Consider the following 25,388-nt stretch of genomic DNA (forward strand, 5'->3'; position numbering starts at 1 on the left):
AGTGACAGTCACTTACGTAGGTTTGTGTGTCTCTACATACATTTATGCCATTACCGAAAGGCTACATTTAAACAGGTGGTGGTGCGGTGGTGGCACTTTCGTTAGCGCACTGCACTACGAACCCTGTGACCCAGTGTCCAGTATGAACCCAGTATCTCAACCTGTCTGGTAGCCACCACCTCCTGGTCAAATTAATGATCTAGGTAATAGCATACATGTATGTGGAGAAACACAAACCGACGTAGCTGATTTGTCACGGCAATGGATTCCTTGAAGCTATTTGCCACTTGAATGTTGTCCCTGAATACTCCAGATTCCTCTCAAATGAAGCCCAACAAGACATGCAAATGTTGCACACATCCCAATGCGGAACCCTGTATTGTTCTCCTATTGGATGTCGGAGGCCTGGTAACCAGGTTCTCTCGTATGCTGTACACATGCCCCACCCATCACTTTCAGATACACTTCCGGGGCCGTCTGGAATGCTCTTTCTTCCGATATTAGGAAGCCACTGGAGCTATGTGCACTTTGAAATCAACTAGATTGAAAACGAATTTATTTAGAACTGATTTTTGTGTATAGTTTGCTGTCCTTCCCCCGCACCTCGGATTAGCATGGTTGACTACGCACGATACAAAACAAGTTCAACATACATTGAACAGCACCACATTCACATACATACGGTACACACACACACATCACAACGTCCTGTCCCCGATCACGCAACGGCCAACAGGAGCTGCAGGCCTTCCTCTTTTACCGGCCTCTCCAGAGAAGCCGACGATGACCAGCGGTTCGGGCCCCTTGCCCTGGTTGTTGACGGCTTGCACTTTGACTTCGTAGGGCGTGAAGGGTGGCGTGCCGGCCAGCACGTACTGGGACTCGTTCCCGCTCACCAGCTCTTCCCGCCAGTCATCGCCAGATCCCTTCTGTCGCACGCTCACTTTGTACTGCAGCTCCGGGCCATTTGAATCCAGGGCATCCAGTGGCTGTGAAATGTGTGAGACACGCGAGAGGGTAAGGGTGGCAGTGGTAACACTCGAGCCTCACAGCGAGAAGGACCTGGGTTCGATTCCCAGGCTCGGAGACACGCAAGTAATTTTCTTGGGTAAGTTGGAGAAACAACTATAAAAGCAACAGATCACGTTTGTCATTTCCAATGCACCCGTATTTTTTTGTCGTAGTAGCACCGCGCTCTTACGCATGACTTTGACGTTCGGGATTTGACCAAGTACAGTTATTTGTGGATTGTTTGTTTTCATGTTTGTTTGCTGTAACCAGGTTTGACGGTGTAGTCAGGTCCCCATCCAAAATGAGCATTCATAGAGGTGGCAAAGGTGGCTTTGGATGCTTGTTTCTGACCCCACCAGGCTCTTATGGGCCATCCCATGGGCACTCGCTAAACAAACGCGGGAGCTCACGCCTGTAAGCCAACACTTTGGAGGTAAGGTTCCGGTCGATCGAGCAAATTTGTGAAACTTCCCAAAGACGCTGATCTGCGAGGTAGCCAGGAGGAGGCAGTAAAGTGAGTTGATCGAATTCATCTGCGCGGAACTTTGAGTGTTAACCCATTCGTGCGTGTGGGTTTGAGCCGAGTAGCCCAGTTTCCTTCCACAGGCTTCCGAACTCTCATTAAATGACATTGGCCAGACATTCCCCAAAGCAGGACGGACAGTCGCAATCAGACACCGTATACGTGCGTGTGTTTCATTTCGTACCGCTCGTAGCCAACATTTGCCAACCGTGCTAATAAGAGGTGCGAGGGAAGGGCAACAAACTAAACGCGAGAAGCAGTTTACATGTGTGTCCATGCGTTTGCATTGATAGTGCAGCGCATTAATTGCACGCTTACTTTCCAAGATATGGTCATCTTGTCTGGATCGGTCCCTTCTGCTTTCACGCCAAATGGCGCAATGTCGGGTGCTGGGGAAAAAAAAAACACACAACACAAACTACGCTCACCCAAACTCGGTTTTTTTGGTCTTTTTTACCAAATTATTGTCGATTGTATTCATTGGCCTCAAGGCGTAATTGTTTGACCATTTGGAACTTATAATAGCAACAGGGTTTTTCCCCTTTTTTCTGGCAACAAAACTGAAACCTTTTTACAAAGATTCATGTCTGCATTAACCACAATACCTGCAGTCAAAATGCAAACAAAAAACATACTATGATAATATATGCATTGTCCTTGAAACTGATTGGTCCACACCAAGGGACGGCTTTCTTTTGAGCCTCGACCCAATTGGTGGAACTTATTTTAGCGCCTGTTGAAGGCAATATTTTTGGGGAGGTGCTGGATTGGTAAAAAGTCTTTCCGCGTAGCTGCTCCACGTTTAGGGAATGCCCTCGGCCGCTCACCTACACCTTGGCTCCCTCCCTTCACTCCCCCTCTGTATTCCCCTGTTAGACCAAAACACACAGAGCTTGCATGTGCCTCGGTCTAACTTTTTTCCTCCGGTGCCTCTTGCTCCCACGTGTTTTGCGCTGTCTTTTTTGATCCGCGTGTCCTTCATGTCAACGTTAGCCCAAAATGCAGAGCTTACTGGCACTGGCACCTGTACCTAACTACTTTTAATGGCACCTCTTGGTGTCATATTGTATTTTTGCAGTTTTTATTTTATTTTAATTCATGTGTATTTCGCGTACGACCGTCATGTGAACCTTATGGCGGGACCCCGGGGTCCCATAAGCCCATGGCTCTCGCATAAACTGCGTTGCGACGTAATTTTATGTCTGTTGAAGGCGAACGATGCGGCAATCTATTCCTCTCGACGAGCTCCACACGATGCGCTTATCAAAGTTTCAAAGTTTTGTTTCTTCTGCGCATTCGTCCTCGCTGCTGCGCTTGGACGACACGACAACAGAACGATCCGCGCCAGGTGGGTCGCGACGTTTATGTGCGCGGTGGGAAGGAGTCGCCAAAAATAAATAAATAAATTGCGCTTTTGACTTCCGTTTATTCGGGACCCCGGGGTCCCCGCCTTAAGGTTCATATCCCTGCTTTGTTAGCTGTGCGATATTCATCAAGGACCCTGCTCTGTGCTCGTTCTCTGCAATGTGTCGATGGTTTTGTTTTTCGTCTTTTGCTTGTGTCGTTGCTGTGCTCACGCAGCACCCCGGGGATCTCCGACCGCGACGATCGCAGCGTGATACGGCCAGCCGGCTGGCTAAACGGGACCATCACCCGTGCAACAAATCAAAGTAAACTTCGGAGGTCACTTCAGTTACCTCTCATTTTCCACACTCGCTGGTTAGCTCACTGCCAATATGAGGTGTTCATCTCATGGCAATCAAACTGAACATTTTGCTAACAACCTCACGGCTAAGAACATGCCGAATCGTGATGACGATGATGACAATGACCATGCCGACCCTGCTGATAGTGTTGATATTTCTACCGAAGCTTCTGCTGCAGACAATGCTAATTTAGATGCTCCTGTTTCCATTGACGATCATAATCATCATCACAATGCTGTTGGCAACGCTGACGATGCTGGCAATGGTATTAATGCCGCTGAAGCTACAGATAAGGCTGCTGCTGCTGATGACGCTGATGATGAGTGTGCTGATGTGGACATTGTTGGCACTGTTTTTAGTGTTTGTTAAACATACTTGTCTTATACTTTTTGTAATATCGCATAATAAACGATGACGATAATGCTGGTAATTCTGCTGCTGCTTCTGCAGATGATAATAATAATGTTTTTTTTATGTTTTGGCTCGTCATGGAACAACGACTGCATCGCACGCTTTCAGATGTGCTTCTGGAACGCTCTGCCTTCCGATATTAAGCCACTGGAGCTTGTGCACTTTGAAATCTACAATGAAAACGAATTTCTTTCGAACTGCTTTTCATGTATAGTCTGTCGTCCTTCCCCCCCCCACACCTCCAATTAGCATGGTTGGAAACGTACGGTGCGAAATAACATTCTTAGTTTTTTCGGTAAAGTCACGTTGAAGGGAAACAACAAAATAATAAAATATATATAAAACAATAAAAAAATTCTCACGACGTTTCGACCATAACTCAAACGGTCATCTTCAGGTGTGTTGGTTTTCAACATGCACAGACACAATGAAACCGGCTGCACTGACGCGTGGTTGCCACTGAAACTGCTGCTGCAGGCAAAGCTGCCTGGTGCGAGCGGTGGTTCGCCGTGCCGGCCTTCGTAGGCGCCACTTGCTAACGGGCACTTGCCCCATAAAGTCTCTTGAAGCTACACGGGGCTGGGGAGGGGGGGGGGAGGGGACCATATTTGTCTTTGTTGATGGTCGCGGACACCTACTGGACGGCGGCGTGAAGTATCGCTCTGAGGGCTCGCTGGCATTGCTTGGTCCCAGCTCGTTGTGCGCGATCAGCCGGAAGCGGTAGTTCACGTACGGGCGCAGCTGCAGCCTGGCCGAGCTCACGTTGCCCGTGAAGTTGTCGAGCGTCTGCCAATCGCCGGGGCGGTGCTTGTCCTCCTCGAATTGCACCGTCACACCTGCGTGCCAGGACAAAGGATGCCCCACCGTCCAGCCTATTGAGAGACTTCCGGGGAATGCTGCTGTTGGCGGCGCAGTGCTTGAGGGGGTTTGGCGTGGCCGGCGCAACGTCCCCGGACCCGCCTTTGCCACACCGCAATGCTGATGTTTAAACACCGTGCAAGGTGCTCATTTAAGGCTGATTCGATCTATGGGAGGAACCAGCACCGGTTCAGATAATCGTCACCGGTGTTGGCCGTGGGCGGGAATCGAATTCGGGTCGCCGGGTTCGTAGCGCAGCTCGCTAACCCCTACACTACCGCTCTCTAGACACCTGTATGCACGCACACGTGCACAAGATCAACAGGTCATCAAGGTCGAAGTCGTCTATGCCACCACGTTTCGCCAATGCTTTCTACCACTGCTGCTGCACAGGAGACACGTGACCTCCAAGACATGCCCTGACAGTATCAAACCATTTGCTCTTACTACAATGTTAAACGAGGGTATTTGATGAGATCAGGTGCATTCACAGATAACCGCTAAACGGGATTCACCTTGTGCTCCTTCTTCGTCTGGCCGACGTTGTTGATGTAATTTTACATTGAGATGGTCGAGCCAGATAATGTGCAGTGAGGAGCAGCCCAGTGTATCGCGGTGACGATGCGTCCTCATTTATATATATATAAATACGTGCGAATCGGACGTGGACTCGTTATACAAGTTCCACGGTCTGCTCTGGGTGGTGACCGCAGTTGCACGCTGCCGGGGAGTTTCTCATTTTCCCATCTGGTGCACCATCAACGATTCCGCATCTGCCGCTGCTGCCATGTTTTTTTTGTGTGTGCCGTGGATGCCGTTTCAGGGTTGCACCCGCAACCGTCGCGGAAGACCAAAGCCGCAGAGTTCAAAGTTACCGCCTCTGAGATCCTGAGAGACCACATTTTCATTCGGGGGCGCGGGCGGGCGGGGGGGGGGGCGTTCGTAACCGTTGGCAAGAGCGTGCGGCAAGAGTTGCCGCACCTGAGATGGGGCTGTTGTGGCTGTCGCCCGGAGCCCACTGGAGCTCCACGCTGCGATCGCCGAGCTCAGAGAGGGTGAGCTTCGTGGGGGCGGCCGGCCGGTCTGCTCGCGAGAAAGAGAAAGAAACGAAAGAAACAGGCAAGAAAACAACAGGACGGTTCGGGAGAGGTCGTCGTCTTCCTCGCAAAGTTCACGTTGGTTTTGTTCACGCCGGGGATTAAGCCTCCGTTGGCTCGAGTGACCGTGGAGGAGTTGCGGGGGGGGGGGGGGGGCGGGGCGGCGGGGTCATCGAAATGACAAAAGCAAAGCGAATGAAGTCGAGCGGTGGGCACGTTTCAAACCGGAGCTAAAACAACGGCGTCACGTGAGTTATCGAAAACGTTCCACGAACGTACACCTTATCTTCACGTCGTTTATGTAGCGCCTTAACCAAGGCGCTTTGCAGTGGAATTAACAGCGCTTCGCGTGGTTGCGACGGTGGAGATGAGGTGAATGAAATGGATGGGAGGAAGCAACGGTGTGTGAATTAGGCGAAAGCGCGAAATTGATGACGGTAAATGATAATGGATTGAATGAACGGGGTTCATGAGTGATAGCCATGTAATGAGAAGATTAAGAGGGAACAGGGGCTAGGGAACCAAAAAAGTGAGTTTTGAGGGAGGGGCAGAAACTTGTGAGCAAAGATTACTGCTTAGATCAGCGTTCAATAACACTTTTAGACTGATCATAGTCCAATTACAGTGGTGCACGCGCACAAAGCAACCAATCCCTTTGGTCACTCCATGTGCTGTGAAGAAGTACCATTGTCCGAAATGTCGTGCATTACGTACTTTGTAATTTTAAGGGCGGTATTATTATTGACAAATGTGGTGAGGTTTTTGTTGTTGTTGTTGTTCTTACTTATTGTTATTTGTTCGCTATATGTGCATTGCGAAATTACAATTTACGTCACGGACACGTTAAACGAACAGACTGTCGTACTAATCTGGAGAGAGATGAGATATATACGTTGAGGCATGATCGACGCACGTGGGTGGCAGTGGCAAGCAGCACCTCCGATTAAACAAAAACTAAACGTATACTATAAACTATTACTAAAAATAACCTACTTTTTATTTTACCAGCTAAGGCCCACCGGGCTATGTAGCTCTTTTTTTCAGAAGCGGACCTGGGCACAAATGATAGCTCAACGAAGTGTCTATTATTTATCACGTGGGCATTTATAACAGCCAAATACTCTCAACGCACGTTGATTTTAAATGCGGAGGGAAAAACCTGAGGACCCGGGGAAAAAATCCACGCGACCACGAGGAGAGAGAAGACGCAAACTCCAAATCCACAGCAGGCGTCAGGGTTGGGATTGAACCCACGACCTCCTGCATACCAGGCGAGGCAGATAACACCTCGCCACTAGCGCAATTAGCACGGTTGGCTACGTAGGGCGCGAAAGAAGTTCAACGTACACACGCGCATGCGCGCGCATGCGTGCAAGCGTCGGCTTCGGCGCGAGTGTGCGTACCGAGCACGGTGAGCTTGGCCGAGGCGGAGTGTCGGTCGAGCGAGGTCTCGGCGAAGCAGGTGTAGACGCCGCCATCCTCCTCGGTGACGCCCTCGATGGTGAGCACGCCTCCGTCCACCGCCACCCTGCACGGGACTCGGTGCGTGTCAGCAGGGAGGCGAAGGTGCCCGTCTAATGGTTTGGCAGGGGAGCCTCCAAAAGAGGGACCTTAAGAGAGACCCTAAAATTTTCAGCTTCATTTTCAGTTTCAATTATTAGGTATAACCCTGTGAGCCATGCGACTCTTGATTCGGGTGCAACCGCAACAACAAAAAAACATGAACAAGAAACGTCTTAAAGTGACTACGCGGAACAGAAAAATCCAGGAAAAAACAGCAAAGTCTTCCAGAAAAAGCACCGTATATCAACGCTTTGTGCAAAAATCCCAGTGGGATGCAAGTCAAACAATAACAACCATGAGACAATTTAGATTAAAGTTATCAGGCTAACTCTGTACTAGGGTGTTTGGCCTCCTCTTCCACGTTGGCTAGATGCCTTCGAAGAGCAGGAAGTACCCACACTTTTCCCCACGACACCGCGACGGGCCCATGTATCCTGCTGGGTGAACAGAAGTTGGTGGATATCGAGAAATGTCCCCCCGTTGTTTAAACTGCCATGCCAGGAGACTGGGCCAGCGACCGCCCAGATTGCAATTCCCATGACACTATCCGTTGCACCACCATGGCAGAATGTGACATAGCCACTGTAGCGATGCACTGTTAAATCAAGGTTGAAAAGTCATTTGTTTTGCTTTTTGTGTTTAGTTTGTTGTCCATCCCCCTCCCGCACCATCGATGAGCACGGTTGGCTACGTACACTGCGAAAGAACTTCAACATGCGTATGTAAAGCAAGTAGCTAAAGAGAAGCTTGCTGTGGCGACTCTACCGAGTGCACCCTTGCCTGACCCAACACGGTTCTTAAAAATAATTGCATGCATAATAAACGTCAAAATTTTACCCAATTGTTAATTTCGTCAGGTGTCCTTGACCAGCTGGTAACCGCAAGCAAATAAAACCAAACCCAGCGGGCGCTCTGCACGCGTGACGTCATTCGCTTGCGCTCGCCGGTAACGCTTGAAGACCACCATTGCTTACGATCAACGAGTTTAGAAAGAGGCATTTTACATCATTCTAGGCTGCCATCTGACTTAAAAATGCCATCGTAGTTATTTCACGATGGCAGATTCTTACGCGATTGGTCACCGATGCCTCGCGCGCGTGACAAAATTTCACGCGTTTGTAAATCGCCTCACGTACCCCCAAGGGGAACATTTCTCGATACACCACGCCCGCCCGCCCGCCGCTCGGTTGAGAACCACCAGCTGGAAACGACGCGATTCGCGGAAACCTGCCTGCTGCTGACGATCGGCGCCGTGCCGTCTTTCTCCCAGGAGACGTTGAGGCTGAGGTTTTCGTCGGAGGAGACGTTGCACACGAACCGAGTGTCCTTGAGCCTCTCCACCCGCCGAGACGCCATCGGCTTGATCCTCGTCGCGTCTGCGGTGGCGAAAGATCCGCGTGGCCCCACGCCATACGGAACGTTTACTCCGCGCAGCAGCAGTAGCCCTCGCCGGCCGGGCAGATTACGTGTTAATCTGTTTTACTGTGAACTATAAATGTTTTGTTTATTTGACCAGGTAAGGCCCCCACTGAGCTGTACAGCTCTTTTTCAGAAGTGAACGCGGCCACAAACGATAGGGCAACGAAGTGGCTCATCACGTGCAAATTTATAGCAGTAGCCAAATACTCTAAACAGGCGTTTTGTTTCTAAAATGTGGAGGGAAAAACCGGAAGACCTGGCGAAAAATCCACACGACCACAGGGATAATATGCAAACTCCAAATATACAGCACGCATCAGGGTCGGGATCGAACTCACGACCCCCTGTATACCAGGCGAGGTGGTTAACATCTCACGGCCATGGTGCCCTTCAGGATCCCCTCCAGTGCACTTTCCCACACAACCTACTACAAAAGAATGCCCGTCATTTGGCAGGCAAACCGATATAATTTTAATTATGAGCTGGAATTTTGTCAAATTAAGTGAAAAAGAAAATTTAATTGCTTTTTTGATACATATATGCAGTCATTGATGACTGGGCTTAGACCATTAATTCACGATGTTTGGGATCCTGTTACAAAACGCTTAAAATATGCACGGAAGCGCGGAGACATGCATTGAAATGAGGTACAGAAAGAGCAGCGTGTGGATTAGAGAACATACGCAGGTTAACGACACCATCGAATCTATGAAGAGGAGTGAGCGGACGAGGTCAGTGCTCAGTCTGGGTGCATGCCCACTCATTGCCTCCGATCAAAACGCAGAGAGAGAGAGATCCGTGCACGGCGTGACGAAAGAAGCTCGCGATCGAAGTCACACCGGTCCGCGCACTTTCGGACGCGCTTCTGCGGACGTCTGGAACGCTCTTCCTTCCAGAAATTAGGAAGCCACTGGAGCTATGCACTTTTAAATCTAGATTGAAAACTAATTTCTTGAGAACTGTTTTTTTTGTTTAGTTTGTTGACCTTCCCCCGCCCGCACCTCTGATTAACATGCTTGGTGACGTACGGTTCAACAAAATAGACCTTCATACGGAGATTTCCTATATAGCCTGGAACAGACTGTTGGGGCAAGTGCTGTTAGCGAGCATCTATGAGGGCCAGCACAACACACGAGGGGGTGGGTGGCCAGCACCACGCCCGGACACCTTTGTCTCCCGAGTGCCAATGTTTAAAACACCGCACCAGGTACTAATTTGAGGCTGAGTCGACCTAGCGGAGGGTCCAAGTCCAGCTCAGATATCCGTCACCGATATTGGTCGTGAGTGGGAATCGAACTCGGGTCGCCGGGTTCGTAAGCGCAGCGTGCTAGGCCGCGACACCACCGCTCCACACAACACACATTCACCTACGACTGCACTATAACAGAAGCCCCTCTCTCAGCGCAAGCTGGCGCCCGTTTCAGGACCTTGCGGGCCGCGTGAATTTGCGTGGAGGCAGGCAATGGGGCTCCTGTGGGCCTGGCTTCGAGCCAAGCGATTGGGAAACAATAAACAGTGGTCACAACCTCATTAGGAAACCTGCTGAAGTAGCTGCTGCTCATCCCCTATGGGCTGTTGACACTTTAACACAAGCCATAATAATATCCGGAGCAATTTGGTTTCTCGCTGACATACAAATGTGCACGTACATATTAATGCGTGCATTGTGTACGGGTACAGTTAAAGGTAAAGCGGGAGCACTGCAATGACGTGCTCATGCCACTGCTGGCAGAAGGGCCTACAAAGAGGATATTTTGCCTACTCTTCCCTGGTGGTCATATGTCTTGAAAGAGGTAGGAGCACTCACACTTTACTCCACCACACACGACCTGCCGATTGGCTAAGACGTGTGTATATATATACGATTGCCGCTCAATAACTGTAAATCTCGAAGCGCTATGCAGGATCGACCAGCTAAACTCTTGCGGGCTGTGGACAATGTGCGAGCGAATCAGTGTCCGGTCAGGTGGACGCACTGTCACAACAAGATGGATGTGACGAGTTATCTCAATTCTTCACGGATAATGTTGTCACCATCAGGACTGGAATGTCATACGCCCCACTCAAGGTCGGTACCCTGACCGATAAAGCTGCGATCCACCGATGAGCAATCGCTAAACATCCCTGGCCCCTGTGGTGCGACTATAAACTTCTGAGATCTTCGTCCTTTGCTTGCATGGCTCCTGCCCTGTAGAATTCCCTTCCTCGTCGGATGAGGGACTGCCCGACTGTTCAATTTTTAAAAAGAGAACTTAAAATGAATCAGTTAAGTTTCGCTTTTCCAGATGAAAAGTAAATGCATTTTACAAACTTAATGGTTGCGGATCAACCTGCTTACTATTTTAATTGCGTGGTTAAACCATTAAAATGGATGATACATTTTACATATTCTTTGGGTCTTTTGTTAAAGCCACGTAAATAGAACAAATAATGAAAATAATAAAAAAAATATTACGAAGTGAGAAAATATTCTCAGCACTCCTCATGAATTAATCTCTACTTTCACAATATTTCCCCATCATCATCATGGTCGATCTACTGCTGGATGAAGGCCTCCCCAAGCCCTCGCCATCTCTCACAATCCTTCGATGTAACGATTCACCCAGCACCTGCGATTTCATCGCACCATCTCCGTTGTAGGCATTATCTTAAATGCATTCCATTCCTTGGCTGCATTTATATATGTGTGTGTGTTTCGCTCTCATCACTGAAATAACTTTAGACAGATCAGCAACTGTGATTAGGCCCTCCTCTGTTTATTAAGCATCACCCCTGCAGCGGACAAATTTGGTAGTTTCAAGGAAAAATGTCTGGGTAAATTGGGTCATGCCATTGGCTTTAATTAAACTCGTATAACATTTACAAATACTTGGTTTAAATGAGAATTGCAATTATAAACTGTTTAACTATTTACAGAAGCATGCTGAGCATGTGTCTTCAGGGCATGTTCCCTGAATCGCGCACATTAAAAAAGGTAATCATGTAAAAACATTACAAATCTGATTAATTAAACTCGCTTATTTAAAATTTATTTTGCAAACAAATGAATGACCCTAGTTTAAGTGCAACATTTGCAAAATTCAGCATATAAGTGTTGGTGTCCAATATATTTTAAAGCACTTCAGTTGACTGATTTTGAGTAACATTGACATGCTATATACGCAGGCAGTTTCAGATCATCAATCTCACAGTCATGGTCAATTCACTGCTGGATGAAGTCCTCTCCAAGCCTATATCGTGAATGCAATAACTATGAAGCTAGGACACAAGTAGCTTTTCGTGACTGGGGAAATTTGGTGCAAAAACTCTGGAAAGTCGTACCACTGCATTACAGCATCAGGAGCCCTGACCCTGCCCTGCTTAAATCCTGGGTTCAAATCCAGGTTTCGGTTAGCTGTGATGAAACTGGGTCCTCAAGTTCAAGTGTAGCAAGTCCAAGGATTTGGAAATGACTGCATGAACAAAAAATATGTAGCTTTGGTTTCTCACGTAATTCATGACAAATTCCAACTCGGATTTGTTTTCATTTTTGATCGACTCGCCTGCCGTGCGACAAACGTCTTTGTAGCAGCCGGGCTCGCGGCCACCTGACACACCTTTGGTTTGAATACCGGGTCACTTGCACTTGGAGGAATCTCAAATAGTAGTTTCACGATAGCTTCACCCATGGATCATTCTCGAACACAAAGGGGCGGCGCAGAGGTCTGCAGGAGTTGCCGAATGTAAATCCCATTTCGTCGCATGGCATCAAGAGCAGAAATTGAATTAAAAAAATCTGTGGGCATATTTGCGTTGCAATTTCACAAATGGCACACGTTGAGAGCCAGCGAGCATTTTTTGGGGAGGAGCGGGCTATGGGCTGTCTGTGTCTCAAGTCACGCACCTCTGACGATGAGGTAGGCTTGAATGCTTGTCGAGTTGAGCTCATTGGTCGCAGTGCACGTGTACAGCCCTTGGTCGCTCTTGGTGGTCCTCTGGATGAAGAGGTTTCCGTTTGCGTAGACGACATTTTCATTCTTCTCCTTGGACCTAGGAAGAAGGGAAAGGTGCGTACAGCGATAACGAATGCAATGTAAGTGCCTTGCTTGGTTTATAAAGAGTCGTCGTTCGTGCAAATTGCATCTCACAGTCGCTGAGCAACCACGAGCAAGCTGCAAGGCGGCCAGCCGGTGAGCCGGCCGCATCCATCGCCGTATATTATGATGCTTTCAGCCCATTCGTGAGCATTCATACGTGTGAAAGAAAACCCTAGCACATGGAGAAAACGCACAAGTGCGAGGGGGCAATACTCTATCCCAAGCCAGGGAACCACGCCTCGATACCCACAGAGGAGGGAGCGGGGTGGGGGGAGAGTTGTAATCCATCAGCCCTCACTGCCTCCACAGTGCTGGATTACAGGAATGCATAACTACCACCGACATCAGCAATGCACCGATTCATGGATTAATATTGACACTCTACGCTCGCGACAGATACGCGCATGGAATCCCGTGTGAACGAATGCATTGCTTAGGATGTATACATAAACAGTAGTGAGCGGGAACGGCTTATTGAAGGAGGTGATCGAGGGGACATTCTTTGGGGAGAGACCAAGAGGAAGAGTAAAGAATGGTGATGCGTTGGCGATGTCCACCAAGGCAGGACATACGAACAGATGAAGGGAGCGGTGGAAGACTCCCTGCTGCGCTGCGTGATAGTTGCACTCAGGGGCACGGTGGAAAAAACCATGTTACTCGCAGAAGTGCGTAGTTGGCCTGATAACTTTAATCTAAATTGTCTTGTGGTTGTTATTGTTTGACTTGCATCACACACTGGGATTTTGCACACGGCGTTGTAATACGGTGGGGTTTTTTTTCATGGAAGATTTGCTGGTTTATCCAGGATGTTTCTGTTGCACGTCGTCGCTTTAAGATGTTTCTCTGTTCATGTTTAGTTTGTTGCGGTTGCACCCGACTCAAGAGCCGCATGGCTCACAGGGCAATACCTCGTAAATTAAAACTTGAAACTTGAAAACTTGAAAGACAAAGGCTACACACGGAGGAGAGAATTGTGCCTCCGACCCATCTAGAGACAGAGCACAAAGTGAACAGATTGCACTGTATGCAAAATGCATGCTTACGGTACGTACAGAGAATACAACTGTGCAGACAACGCAGAAAGAATTGCTAAACAATGCAAACAAGATGTTATAATTAAGGGGGGGGGGCACGGGGGGGGGGATGACAAATCCTTAATCAAACCACGACCCTGTATTATGGTAATTCGTTGAATGATCGGGGCGAGGGATTGCATTGCCAGCATCCTTAATTACGATGGCGAGTCTCTTACCATTGCATCACAGGCTTGGGTGAGCCAAACGCTTTGCACTCCAGGGCGATCGCATTGTTTTCCACCACCTCGTAAACCTTGTTGTTTTCCGTTTGTATGAGTGGGGCCACCGCTGCACACACACGGAAGGCCAGCGACGTCGTACGCATCAGCTTGCGCGGGTTTCCACACTTGCGATGTACAGCACCCTCCCCCCCCCCATCTCTCTCCGACGTGTTCCTGAAGAAGCTCCCAGCGCGATGGAGCGAAACGTCGAGATGTGACGTCACACAACGTGCGGTGCAACCCAGCAACGTAATCAGAGGGCCGTGATGTCATACGTAGCGACACGAGATATCAAATGCGCACAGCAGACATATGTTTAATTAAAAAAAAACTATTATAACAACAATAACAACAACAAAACACACACACAACGCGTAATTTATGATATCACTTTGTCGTACAAATGTCGAATGGGCAAGAAACCGGTTTCAAAAAGTCAAACGTAATAAAAAGTCAAACGTAATAAAAAGCGTGCGCGGATGGGCGTTGTCTTATCTATTTAAAAACAACATTGAACATCACGTGATAAACTTAACGTGTCCATCCGTGAGTGAGTCTGTCAGCCAGAGTAACCACCTGAGTCTTCTTTTTTTTGCGTGGAGCAAAAGCTCATTCTGACTGAAGAAAGAACAAGGGCCCTATAATGGGGTTTTTTTTGTTAGATCGTGTAAATATAAACGCGTCGTTAAACCCGCCGCCACCCGACACAGCCAAAAAGTGAATTTTGTCACGTGAACAAAACATGCCGATTCGTTACTAGCACAGCACTAACCGGTGCATTGCAGAGCGAAACAGGAGGAGGACCTCTCCACAACTGTCTGTCGTCTGATGATGGCTGGTTGTAATTACCGGCGAAACGTCGTACTCGAATTGTAAATGTAGCGGGTTTATTCTCCAACACACCGGTGTGCTGAACTAGTAACGAATGGTCATGTTTTGTTCACGTGACAAACCTTACTATTTGGCTGTGGCGGGTGGTGGCAGGTTTAACGAAACATTTACATATTTACGCGATCTAACCCAAAATCCTCTATTGTGGACAATATTGGTCGTGAAAGCCTACTACTACTATTACATGTTAAACAAGGGCCCTTTTTGCATTGATGATGGGCTTTATACAAACTACGATGTCGTCCTCTGTAATAAACAAAAAAAAAAGCAATGACCGGGAATTTTCACCACGCTAACCTTGGGGGTGGGTGGGGGGGTGTTATAAGTTTCTGAACTAATTTTAATGATCATCAGCCACGATCATTCCACTGCTGGATGAAGGCCTCCCCCAAGCCGTCAACGCCCCTCGTAACCCTGCGATGTAACGATCCACCTCGAAAACCCGGACACAAAAACTGATTTCATCGCTCCATCTCCGAGCCCCGGCCGACGGGACGGACAGCATAGCCCCACAGCAGCCTCTGGAGATGGATCGTGCGATTGGATGCCATTCCGGCTAATTTGGTCATCCTGCAGCGTACACGCAAGGCGACCACGTGTGTGTATCAGTTCATAAATATGACTGTTCCTATGAATCTAATTAATACATTAATTACGAACAAATATATATTACAGAGTATAGGTAGGAAGTCCCTATACTTCTCTACCTCTGTTAGTATTCATAGTTCTTATTATAAATGAATCATTTCTATATATTAATAGAGTCTAGGAAATTGCTGATGTTTGTTCAAACAGTCTTCCCACCTCTGAATCATTCCATCTGTCTGAGAGTTAACTCGATCTGTGGGCATTGATAACGCAAGAGTATTATTATTATTCATGGAGACAGAGATATAGCAACTTTCACCGGGGCCTGCATACATCAAGGTGCACGACGAACACATTCAGACTACGAATTTAAAAAATGACCCACTAAATCAGAACATACAATCATTGACCCCCCACCCATCACCATGTACCTGTCAACCCCTTGTCAGTGCCTATCTTATTACAGACCAATTCAGACTTTATTGTTCACCTCGTGCCCTTATGCATCCTACAAAGTCCCATCAAAAGGGAGAAACACAAAGAAATTGTAAAAAATAAAAATGTTTGCCCGTATTGAAACGTCTGTACGCCATAACACAGGTGTTTTTTTTGGGTCAGATAGCGTAAATATATAAATGTGTCTTCAAACCCTCACCACCCGACACAGCCAATTAGTAAGGTTTGTCACGTAAACATAACGTGGCCAATTCGTCACTAGTACAGCAACACCGGTTGTGTGTTGGGGAGCCAAGCCACAACATCTACAATCCGAGTACGACGTTTCGCCACTAATTGCAACTAGCCTCATCGGACAACCGGCTGTCCGCCCTATGGACCTGAAAAGGCGACGTCCCTGTACAAGAACAGGGGGTAAAACCCGCGTGCGTTGACAGCTACGAGACCGCCGGTGGGTTGCTCTTATTTCTCTCGCTCGCTCACCCAGCACATTGACGAAGACGTTGGCGAGGGATGAGCCGTGCCTGTTCGTTGCTTGGCACTGGTACACGGCACTGCCACCTATCGGGAGCCGTTTCAGCGTGACGAGGTCCCCCCTGACGATGCGGTTGGGGTTGTACGGCACCTCTGGGTAAGAACAAATGACGGCGTGGGCTCCGCGTGTTTCAGAATCACGCGCAACAACTACAACAACAACAACAACAACCGCCGTTTAGCCCACGGAGTGTCGGTGACGTCACCGCGGCCCCGTGTGCCATGCTAGGTGCACTTGCAGGCCGCGTCAAGTTGTCCGGGAGTGTGCGTCTATGGGATGTAACTGAACCTAGGCATCACGACATGTTTGTCCAACCGAACTTCCCGTGCACCCACCATCATCATCACCAGTTCACCACCATCTGAGCCTTCATTAAATAATCCGTGCTTTTTCGATGCTGGCATCTGGAAAAATTTGGTATTTTTTTTTGTAAATTGAAGTTACAAAGGACACCAATCTATCAGCAACAAACACAGCATCTATCAAGATAAACGTGAATATATGTTTTGAATTGAGCAGATGTCTAAGAGGATGATAACGAAATTTTAAAGTCGTGCAGTGAAAGCGGAGATGCAGAAAAGAGATGTGTTTTGACCTGCAGTGTGGTGAGTGAGAGTGTGAGTGGGCGAGTGAGTGTTTTGTGACCTGCAGTGTGGTGAATGAGAGTGTGAGTGGGTGAGTGAGAGTGTTGGTGAGACCTGCAGTGTGGTGAGTGAGAGTGTGAGTGGGTGAGTGAGTGTGTTGTTGTGACCTGCAGTGTGGTGAGTGAGAGTGTGAGTGGGTGAGTGAGTGCGTTGTTGTGACCTGCAGTGTGGTGAGTGAGACTGTGAGTGGGTGGGTGAGTGTGTTGTTGTGACGTGCAGTGTGGTGAGTGAGACTGTGAGTGGGTGAGTGTGTTGTTGTGACCTGCAGTGTGGTGAGTGAGAGTGTGAGTGGGTGAGTGAGTGCGTTGTTGTGACCTGCAGTGTGGTGAGTGAGACTGTGAGTGGGTGGGTGAGTGTGTTGTTGTGACGTGCAGTGTGGTGAGTGAGACTGTGAGTGGGTGAGTGTGTTGTTGTGACCTGCAGTGTGGTGAGTGAGAGTGTGAGTGGGTGAGTGAGTGTGTTGTTGTGACCTGCAGTGCGGTGAGTGAGAGTGTGAGTGGGTGAGTGAGTGTGTTGTTGTGACCTGCAGTGTGGTGAGTGAGAGTGTGAGTGAGAGTGGCTGAGTGAGTGTGTTGTGTGACCTGCAGTGTGGTGTGTGAGAGTGTGAGTGGGTGAGTGAGTGTGTTGTTGTGACCTGCAGTGCGGTGAGTGAGAGTGTGAGTGGGTGAGTGAGTGTGTTGTTGTGACCTGCAGTGTGGTGAGTGAGGGTGTGAGTGAGTGTGTTGTTGTGACGTGCAGTGTGGTGAGTGAGACTTTGAGTGAGTGAGTGTGTTGTGACCTGCAGTGTGATGAGTGAGAGTGTGAGTGGGCGAGTGAGTGTGTTGTTGTGACGTGCAGTGTGGTGAGTGAGACTGCGAGTGGGTGAGTGAGTGTTTTGTTGTGACCAGCAGTGTAGTGAGTGAGAGTGTGAGTGGGTGAGTGAGTGTGTTGTTGTGACGTGCAGTGTGGTGAGTGAGACTTTGAGTGAGTGAGTGTGTTGTGACCTGCAGTGTGATGAGTGAGACTGCGAGTGGGTGAGTGAGTGTTTTGTTGTGACCAGCAGTGTAGTGAGTGAGAGTGTGAGTGGGTGAGTGAGTGTGTTGTTGTGACCTGCAGTGCGGTGAGTGAGAGTGTGAGTGGGTGAGTGAGTGTGTTGTTGTGACCTGCAGTGTGGTGAGTGAGAGTGTGAGTGAGTGAGTGTGTTGTTGTGACGTGCAGTGTGGTGAGTGAGACTTTGAGTGAGTGAGTGTGTTGTGACCTGCAGTGTGATGAGTGAGAGTGTGAGTGGGCGAGTGAGTGTTGTTGTGACCTGCAGTGTGGTGAGTGAGACTGCGAGTGGGTGAGTGAGTGTTTTGTTGTGACCAGCAGTGTAGTGAGTGAGAGTGTGAGTGGGTGAGTGAGTGTGTTGTTGTGACGTGCAGTGTGGTGAGTGAGACTTTGAGTGAGTGAGTGTGTTGTGACCTGCAGTGTGATGAGTGAGACTGCGAGTGGGTGAGTGAGTGTTATGTTGTGACCAGCAGTGTAGTGAGTGAGAGTGTGAGTGGGTGAGTGAGTGTGTTGTTGTGACCTGCAGTGTGGTGAGTGAGACTGTGAGTGGGTGAGTGAGTGTTTTGTTGTGACCAGCAGTGTGGTGAGTGAGAGTGTGAGTGGGTGAGTGAGTGTGTTGTTGTGACGTGCAGTGTGGTGAGTGAGAGTGTGAGTGGGTGAGTGAGTGTGTTGTTGAGACCTGCAGTGTGGTGAGTGAGACTGTGAGTGGGTGAGTGAGTGTTTTGTTCTGACCAGCAGTGTGGTGAGTGAGAGTGTGAGTGGGTGAGTGAGTGTGTTGTTGAGACCTGCAGTGTGGTGAGTGAGAGTGTGAGTGGGTGAGTGAGTGTGTTGTTGTGATGACCTGCAGTGTGGTGAGTGAGAGTGTGAGTGGGTGAGTGAGTGGGTGGGTGAGTGTGTTGTGACCTGCAGTGTGGTGAGTGAGAGTGTGAGTGGGTGAGTGAGTGGGCGAGTGAGTGTTTTGTGACCTGCAGTTTGGTGAGTGAGAGTGTGAGTGGGTGAGTGAGTGTGTTCTTGTGACCTGCAGTGTATTGAGTGAGACTTTGAGTGGGCGAGTGTGTTGTTGTGATGACCTGCAGTGTGGTGAGTATGAGTGGGTGAGTGAGTGTGTTGTTGTGACGTGCAGTGTGGTGAGTGAGAGTGTGAGTGGGTGAGTGAGTGTGTTGTTGAGACCTGCAGTGTGGTGAGTGAGAGTGTGAGTGACTGAGTGAGTGGGTGAGTGAGTGTGTTGTTGTGACCTGCAGTGTGGTGAGTGAGAGTGTGAGTGGGTGAGTGAGTGTTTTGTGACCTGCAGTGTGGTGAATGAGAGTGTGAGTGGGTGAGTGTGTTGTTGTGACCTGCAGTGTGGTGAGTGAGACTGTGAGTGGGTGGGTGAGTGTGTTGTTGTGACGTGCAGTGTGGTGAGTGAGACTGTGAGTGGGTGAGTGTGTTGTTGTGACCTGCAGTGTGGTGAGTGAGAGTGTGAGTGGGTGAGTGAGTGTGTTGTTGTGACCTGCAGTGCGGTGAGTGAGAGTGTGAGTGGGTGAGTGAGTGTGTTGTTGTGACCTGCAGTGTGGTGAGTGAGAGTGTGAGTGAGAGTGGCTGAGTGAGTGTGTTGTGTGACCTGCAGTGTGGTGTGTGAGAGTGTGAGTGGGTGAGTGAGTGTGTTGTTGTGACCTGCAGTGCGGTGAGTGAGAGTGTGAGTGGGTGAGTGAGTGTGTTGTTGTGACCTGCAGTGTGGTGAGTGAGGGTGTGAGTGAGTGTGTTGTTGTGACGTGCAGTGTGGTGAGTGAGACTTTGAGTGAGTGAGTGTGTTGTGACCTGCAGTGTGATGAGTGAGAGTGTGAGTGGGCGAGTGAGTGTGTTGTTGTGACGTGCAGTGTGGTGAGTGAGACTGCGAGTGGGTGAGTGAGTGTTTTGTTGTGACCAGCAGTGTAGTGAGTGAGAGTGTGAGTGGGTGAGTGAGTGTGTTGTTGTGACGTGCAGTGTGGTGAGTGAGACTTTGAGTGAGTGAGTGTGTTGTGACCTGCAGTGTGATGAGTGAGACTGCGAGTGGGTGAGTGAGTGTTTTGTTGTGACCAGCAGTGTAGTGAGTGAGAGTGTGAGTGGGTGAGTGAGTGTGTTGTTGTGACCTGCAGTGCGGTGAGTGAGAGTGTGAGTGGGTGAGTGAGTGTGTTGTTGTGACCTGCAGTGTGGTGAGTGAGAGTGTGAGTGAGTGAGTGTGTTGTTGTGACGTGCAGTGTGGTGAGTGAGACTTTGAGTGAGTGAGTGTGTTGTGACCTGCAGTGTGATGAGTGAGAGTGTGAGTGGGCGAGTGAGTGTTGTTGTGACCTGCAGTGTGGTGAGTGAGACTGCGAGTGGGTGAGTGAGTGTTTTGTTGTGACCAGCAGTGTAGTGAGTGAGAGTGTGAGTGGGTGAGTGAGTGTGTTGTTGTGACGTGCAGTGTGGTGAGTGAGACTTTGAGTGAGTGAGTGTGTTGTGACCTGCAGTGTGATGAGTGAGACTGCGAGTGGGTGAGTGAGTGTTATGTTGTGACCAGCAGTGTAGTGAGTGAGAGTGTGAGTGGGTGAGTGAGTGTGTTGTTGTGACCTGCAGTGTGGTGAGTGAGACTGTGAGTGGGTGAGTGAGTGTTTTGTTGTGACCAGCAGTGTGGTGAGTGAGAGTGTGAGTGGGTGAGTGAGTGTGTTGTTGTGACGTGCAGTGTGGTGAGTGAGAGTGTGAGTGGGTGAGTGAGTGTGTTGTTGAGACCTGCAGTGTGGTGAGTGAGACTGTGAGTGGGTGAGTGAGTGTTTTGTTGTGACCAGCAGTGTGGTGAGTGAGAGTGTGAGTGGGTGAGCGAGTGTGTTGTTGAGACCTGCAGTGTGGTGAGTGAGAGTGTGAGTGGGTGAGTGAGTGTGTTGTTGTGATGACCTGCAGTGTGGTGAGTGAGAGTGTGAGTGGGTGAGTGAGTGGGTGGGTGAGTGTGTTGTGACCTGCAGTGTGGTGAGTGAGAGTGTGAGTGGGTGAGTGAGTGGGCGAGTGAGTGTTTTGTGACCTGCAGTTTGGTGAGTGAGAGTGTGAATGGGTGAGTGAGTGTGTTCTTGTGACCTGCAGTGTATTGAGTGAGACTTTGAGTGGGCGAGTGTGTTGTTGTGATGACCTGCAGTGTGGTGAGTATGAGTGGGTGAGTGAGAGTGTTGTTGTGACGTGCAGTGTGGTGAGTGAGAGTGTGAGTGGGTGAGTGAGTGAGTGTGTTGTTGAGACCTGCAGTGTGGTGAGTGAGAGTGTGAGTGACTGAGTGAGTGGGTGAGTGAGTGTGTTGTTGTGACCTGCAGTGTGGTGAGTGAGAGTGTGAGTGGGTGAGTGAGTGTTTTGTGACCTGCAGTGTGGTGAATGAGAGTGTGAGTGGGTGAGTGTGTTGTTGTGACCTGCAGTGTGGTGAGTGAGAGTGTGAGTGGGTGAGTGAGTGTGTTGTTGAGACCTGCAATGTGGTGAGTGAGACTGTGAGTGGGTGAGTGAGTGTTTTGTTGTGACCAGCAGTGTGGTGAGTGAGAGTGTGAGTGGGTGAGTGAGTGTGTTTTGTGACCTGCAGTGTGGTGAGTGAGAGTGAGTGGGTGAGTGAGTGTGTTGTTGTGACCTGCAGTGTGGTGAATGAGAGTGTGAGTGTGTGAGTGAGTGTGTTGTTGTGACCTGCAGTCTGGTGAGTGAGAGTGTTAGTTGGTGAGTGAGTGTGTTGTTGTGACCTGCAGTGTGGTGAGTGAGTGGGTAAGTGAGTGTGCGAGTGGGTGAGTGAGTGTGTTGTTGTGACCTGCAGTGTGGTGAGTGAGAGTGTGAGTGGGTGGGTGAGTGTGTTGTTGTGATGACCTGCAGTGTGGTGAGTGAGAGTGTGAGTGGGTGAGTGAGTGGGCGAGTGAGTATTTTCTGACCTGCAGTGTGGTGAGTGAGAGTGTGAGTGGGTGAGTGAGTGTGTTGTTGTTGTGACCTGCAATGTGGTGAGTGAGAGTGTGAGTGACTGAGTGAGTGGGTGAGTGAGTGTGTTGTTGTGACCTGCAGTGTGGTGAGTGAGAGTGTGAGTGGGTGAGTGAGTGGGTGGGTAAGTGTGTTGTGACCTGCAGTGTGGTGAGTGAGAGTGTGAGTGGGTGAGTGAGTGGGCGAGTGAGTGTTTTGTGACCTGCAGTTTGGTGAGTGAGAGTGTGAGTGGGTGAGTGAGTGTGTTCTTGTGACCTGCAGTGTATTGAGTGAGACTTTGAGTGGGCGAGTGTGTTGTTGTGATGACCTGTAGTGTGGTGAGTGTGAGTGAGTGTGTTGTTGTGACCTGCAGTCTGGTGAGTGAGAGTGTGAGTTGGTGAGTGAGTGTGTTGTTGTGACCTGCAGTGTGGTGAGTGAGAGTCTGATTGGGTGAGTGAGTGTGTTGTTGTGATGACCTGCCTTGTGGTGAGTGAGTGGGTGAGTGAGTGTGCGAATGGGTGAGTGAGTGTGTTGTTGTGACCTGCAGTGTGGTGAGTGAGAGTGTGAGTGGGTGAGTGAGTGTGTTGTTGTGACCTGCAGTGTGGTGAGTGAGAGTGTGAGTGGGTGAGTGAGTGTGTTGTTGTGACCTGCAGTGTGGTGAGTGAGAGTGTGATTGGGTGAGTGAGTGAGTGTGTTGTGACCTGCAGTGTGGTGAGTGAGAGTGTGAGTGAGTGGGTGAGTGAGTGTGTTGTTGTGATGACCTGCAGTGTGGTGAGTGAGAGTGTGAGTGGGTGAGTGAGTGTGTTGTTGAGACCTGCAGTGTGGTGAGTGAGAGTCTGAGTGGGTGAGTGAGTGTGTTGTTGAGACCTGCAGTGTGGTGAGTGAGACTGTGAGTGGGTGAGTGAGTGTTTTGTTGTGACCAGCAGTGTGGTGAGTGAGAGTGTGAGTGAGTGAGTGTGTTTTGTGACCTGCAGTGTGGTGAGTGAGAGTGTGAGTGGGTGAGTGAGTGTGTTGTTGAGACCTGCAGTGTGGTGAGTGAGAGTGTGAGTGTGTGAGTGAGTGTGTTGTTGTGACCTGCAGTCTGGTGAGTGAGAGTGTGAGTTGGTGAGTGAGTGTGTTGTTGTGACCTGCAGTGTGGTGAGTGAGTGGGTAAGTGAGTGTGCGAGTGGGTGAGTGAGTGTGTTGTTGTGACCTGCAGTGTGGTGAGTGAGAGTGTGAGTGGGTGGGTGAGTGTGTTGTTGTGATGACCTGCAGTGTGGTGAGTGAGAGTGTGAGTGGGTGAGTGAGTGGGCGAGTGAGTGTTTTGTGACCTGCAGTGTGGTGAGTGAGAGTGTGAGTAGGTGAGTGAGTGTGTTGTTGTTGTGACCTGCAATGTGGTGAGTGAGAGTGTGAGTGGGTGAGTGAGTGGGTGGGTGAGTGTGTTGTGACCTGCAGTGTGGTGAGTGAGAGTGTGAGTGAGTGGGCGAGTGAGTGTTTTGTGACCTGCAGTTTGGTGAGTGAGAGTGTGAGTTGGTGAGTGAGTGTGTTCTTGTGACCTGCAGTGTATTGAGTGAGACTTTGAGTGGGCGAGTGTGTTGTTGTGATGACCTGCAGTGTGGTGAGTATGAGTGGGTGAGTGAGTGTGTTGTTGTGACCTGCAGTGTGGTGAGTGAGAGTGTGAGTGGGTGAGTGAGTGTGTTGCTGAGACCTGCAGTGTGGTGAGTGAGAGTGTGAGTGACTGAGTGAGTGGGTGAGTGAGTGTGTTGTTGTGACCTGCAGTGTGGTGAGCGAGAGTGTGAGTGGGTGAGTGAGTGGGTGGGTGAGTGTGTTGTGACCTGCAGTGTGGTGAGTGAGAGTGTGAGTGAGTGGGCGAGTGAGTGTTTTGTGACCTGCAGTTTGGTGAGTGAGAGTGTGAGTGGGTGAGTGAGTGTCTTCTTGTGACCTGCAGTGTATTGAGTGAGACTTTGAGTGGGCGAGTGTGTTGTTGTGATGACCTGCAGTGTGGTGAGTATGAGTGGGTGAGTGAGTGTGTTGTTGTGACCTGCAGTGTGGTGAGTGAGAGTGTGAGTGGGTGAGTGAGTGTGTTGCTGAGACCTGCAGTGTGGTGAGTGAGAGTGTGAGTGACTGAGTGAGTGGGTGAGTGAGTGTGTTGTTGTGACCTGCAGTGTGGTGAGCGAGAGTGTGAGTGGGTGAGTGAGTGGGTGGGTGAGTGTGTTGTGACCTGCAGTGTGGTGAGTGAGAGTGTGAGTGAGTGGGCGAGTGAGTGTTTTGTGACCTGCAGTTTGGTGAGTGAGAGTGTGAGTGGGTGAGTGAGTGTGTTCTTGTGACCTGCAGTGTATTGAGTGAGACTTTGAGTGGGCGAGTGTGTTGTTGTGATGACCTGCAGTGTGGTGAGTATGAGTGGGTGAGTGAGTGTGTTGTTGTGACCTGCAGTGTGGTGAGTGAGAGTGTGAGTGGGTGAGTGAGTGTGTTGCTGAGACCTGCAGTGTGGTGAGTGAGAGTGTGAGTGACTGAGTGAGTGGGTGAGTGAGTGTGTTGTTGTGACCTGCAGTGTGGTGAGTGAGAGTGTGAGTGGGTGAGTGAGTGTTTTGTGACCTGCAGTGTGGTGAATGAGAGTGTGAGTGGGTGAGTGTGTTGTTGTGACCTGCAGTGTGGTGATTGAGAGTGTGAGTGGGTGAGTGAGTGTGTTCTTGTGACCTGCAGTGTATTGAGTGAGACTTTTAGTGGGCGAGTGTGTTGTTGTGATGACCTGCAGTGTGGTGAGGGTGAGTGAGTGTGTTGTTGTGACCTGCAGTCTGGTGAGTGAGAGTGTGAGTGGGTGAGTGAGTGTGTTGTTGTGACCTGCAGTGTGGTGAGTGAGAGTGTGAGTGGGTGAGTGAGTGTGTTGTTGTGACCTGCAGTGTGGTGAGTGAGAGTGTGATTGGGTGAGTTAGTGAGTGAGTGTGTTGTGACCTGCAGTGTGGTGAGTGAGAGTGTGAGTGAGTGGGTGAGTGAGTGTGTTGTTGTGATGACCTGCAGTGTGGTGAGGGTGAGTGAGTGTGTTGTTGTGACCTGCAGTCTGGTGAGTGAGAGTGTGAGTGGGTGAGTGAGTGTGTTGTTGTGACCTGCAGTGTGGTGAGTGAGAGTGTGAGTGGGTGGGTGAGTGTGTTGTTGTGATGACCTGCAGTGTGGTGAGTGAGAGTGTGAGTGGGTGAGTGAGAGTGTGAGTGGGTGAGTGAGTGTGTTGTTGTGACCTGCAGTGTGGTGAGTGAGAGTGTGATTGGGTAAGTGAGTGAGTGAGTGTGTTGTGACCTGCAGTGTGGTGAGTGAGAGTGTGAGTGAGTGGGTGAGTGAGTGTGTTGTTGTGATGACCTGCAGTGTGGTGAGTGAGACTGTTAGTGGGTGACTGAGTGTGTTGCTGTGACC

General features: G+C 49.5%; 1 protein-coding gene across 9 annotated transcripts in view; it reads right to left on the reverse strand.

Annotated features, from left to right (window-relative positions):
* Positions 1–25,388, reverse strand: part of LOC116951149 (neuronal cell adhesion molecule-like) — a 130,033-nt gene that overhangs the window by 24,747 nt on the left and 79,898 nt on the right. For all 9 annotated transcript variants that reach the window (XM_076073508.1, XM_076073511.1, XM_076073510.1 and 6 more), the window contains 9 exons: positions 16,380–16,523; positions 13,917–14,028; positions 12,472–12,617; positions 8,401–8,545; positions 7,010–7,134; positions 5,491–5,592; positions 4,290–4,487; positions 1,853–1,923; positions 761–989 (listed from right to left, as the gene is read on the reverse strand). In XM_076073508.1, the coding sequence (XP_075929623.1) occupies positions 761–989; positions 1,853–1,923; positions 4,290–4,487; positions 5,491–5,592; positions 7,010–7,134; positions 8,401–8,545; positions 12,472–12,617; positions 13,917–14,028; positions 16,380–16,523 (1,272 nt within the window). The remainder of the gene's footprint in view (positions 1–760; positions 990–1,852; positions 1,924–4,289; positions 4,488–5,490; positions 5,593–7,009; positions 7,135–8,400; positions 8,546–12,471; positions 12,618–13,916; positions 14,029–16,379; positions 16,524–25,388) is intronic.

The sequence above is a fragment of the Petromyzon marinus genome, chromosome 42 (genome assembly GCF_048934315.1).
Source record: "Petromyzon marinus isolate PM22_M1 ecotype Great Lakes invasive population chromosome 42, UKy_Petmar_22M1.pri1.0, whole genome shotgun sequence".
Classification (NCBI taxonomy): Eukaryota; Metazoa; Chordata; class Hyperoartia; order Petromyzontiformes; family Petromyzontidae; genus Petromyzon; species Petromyzon marinus.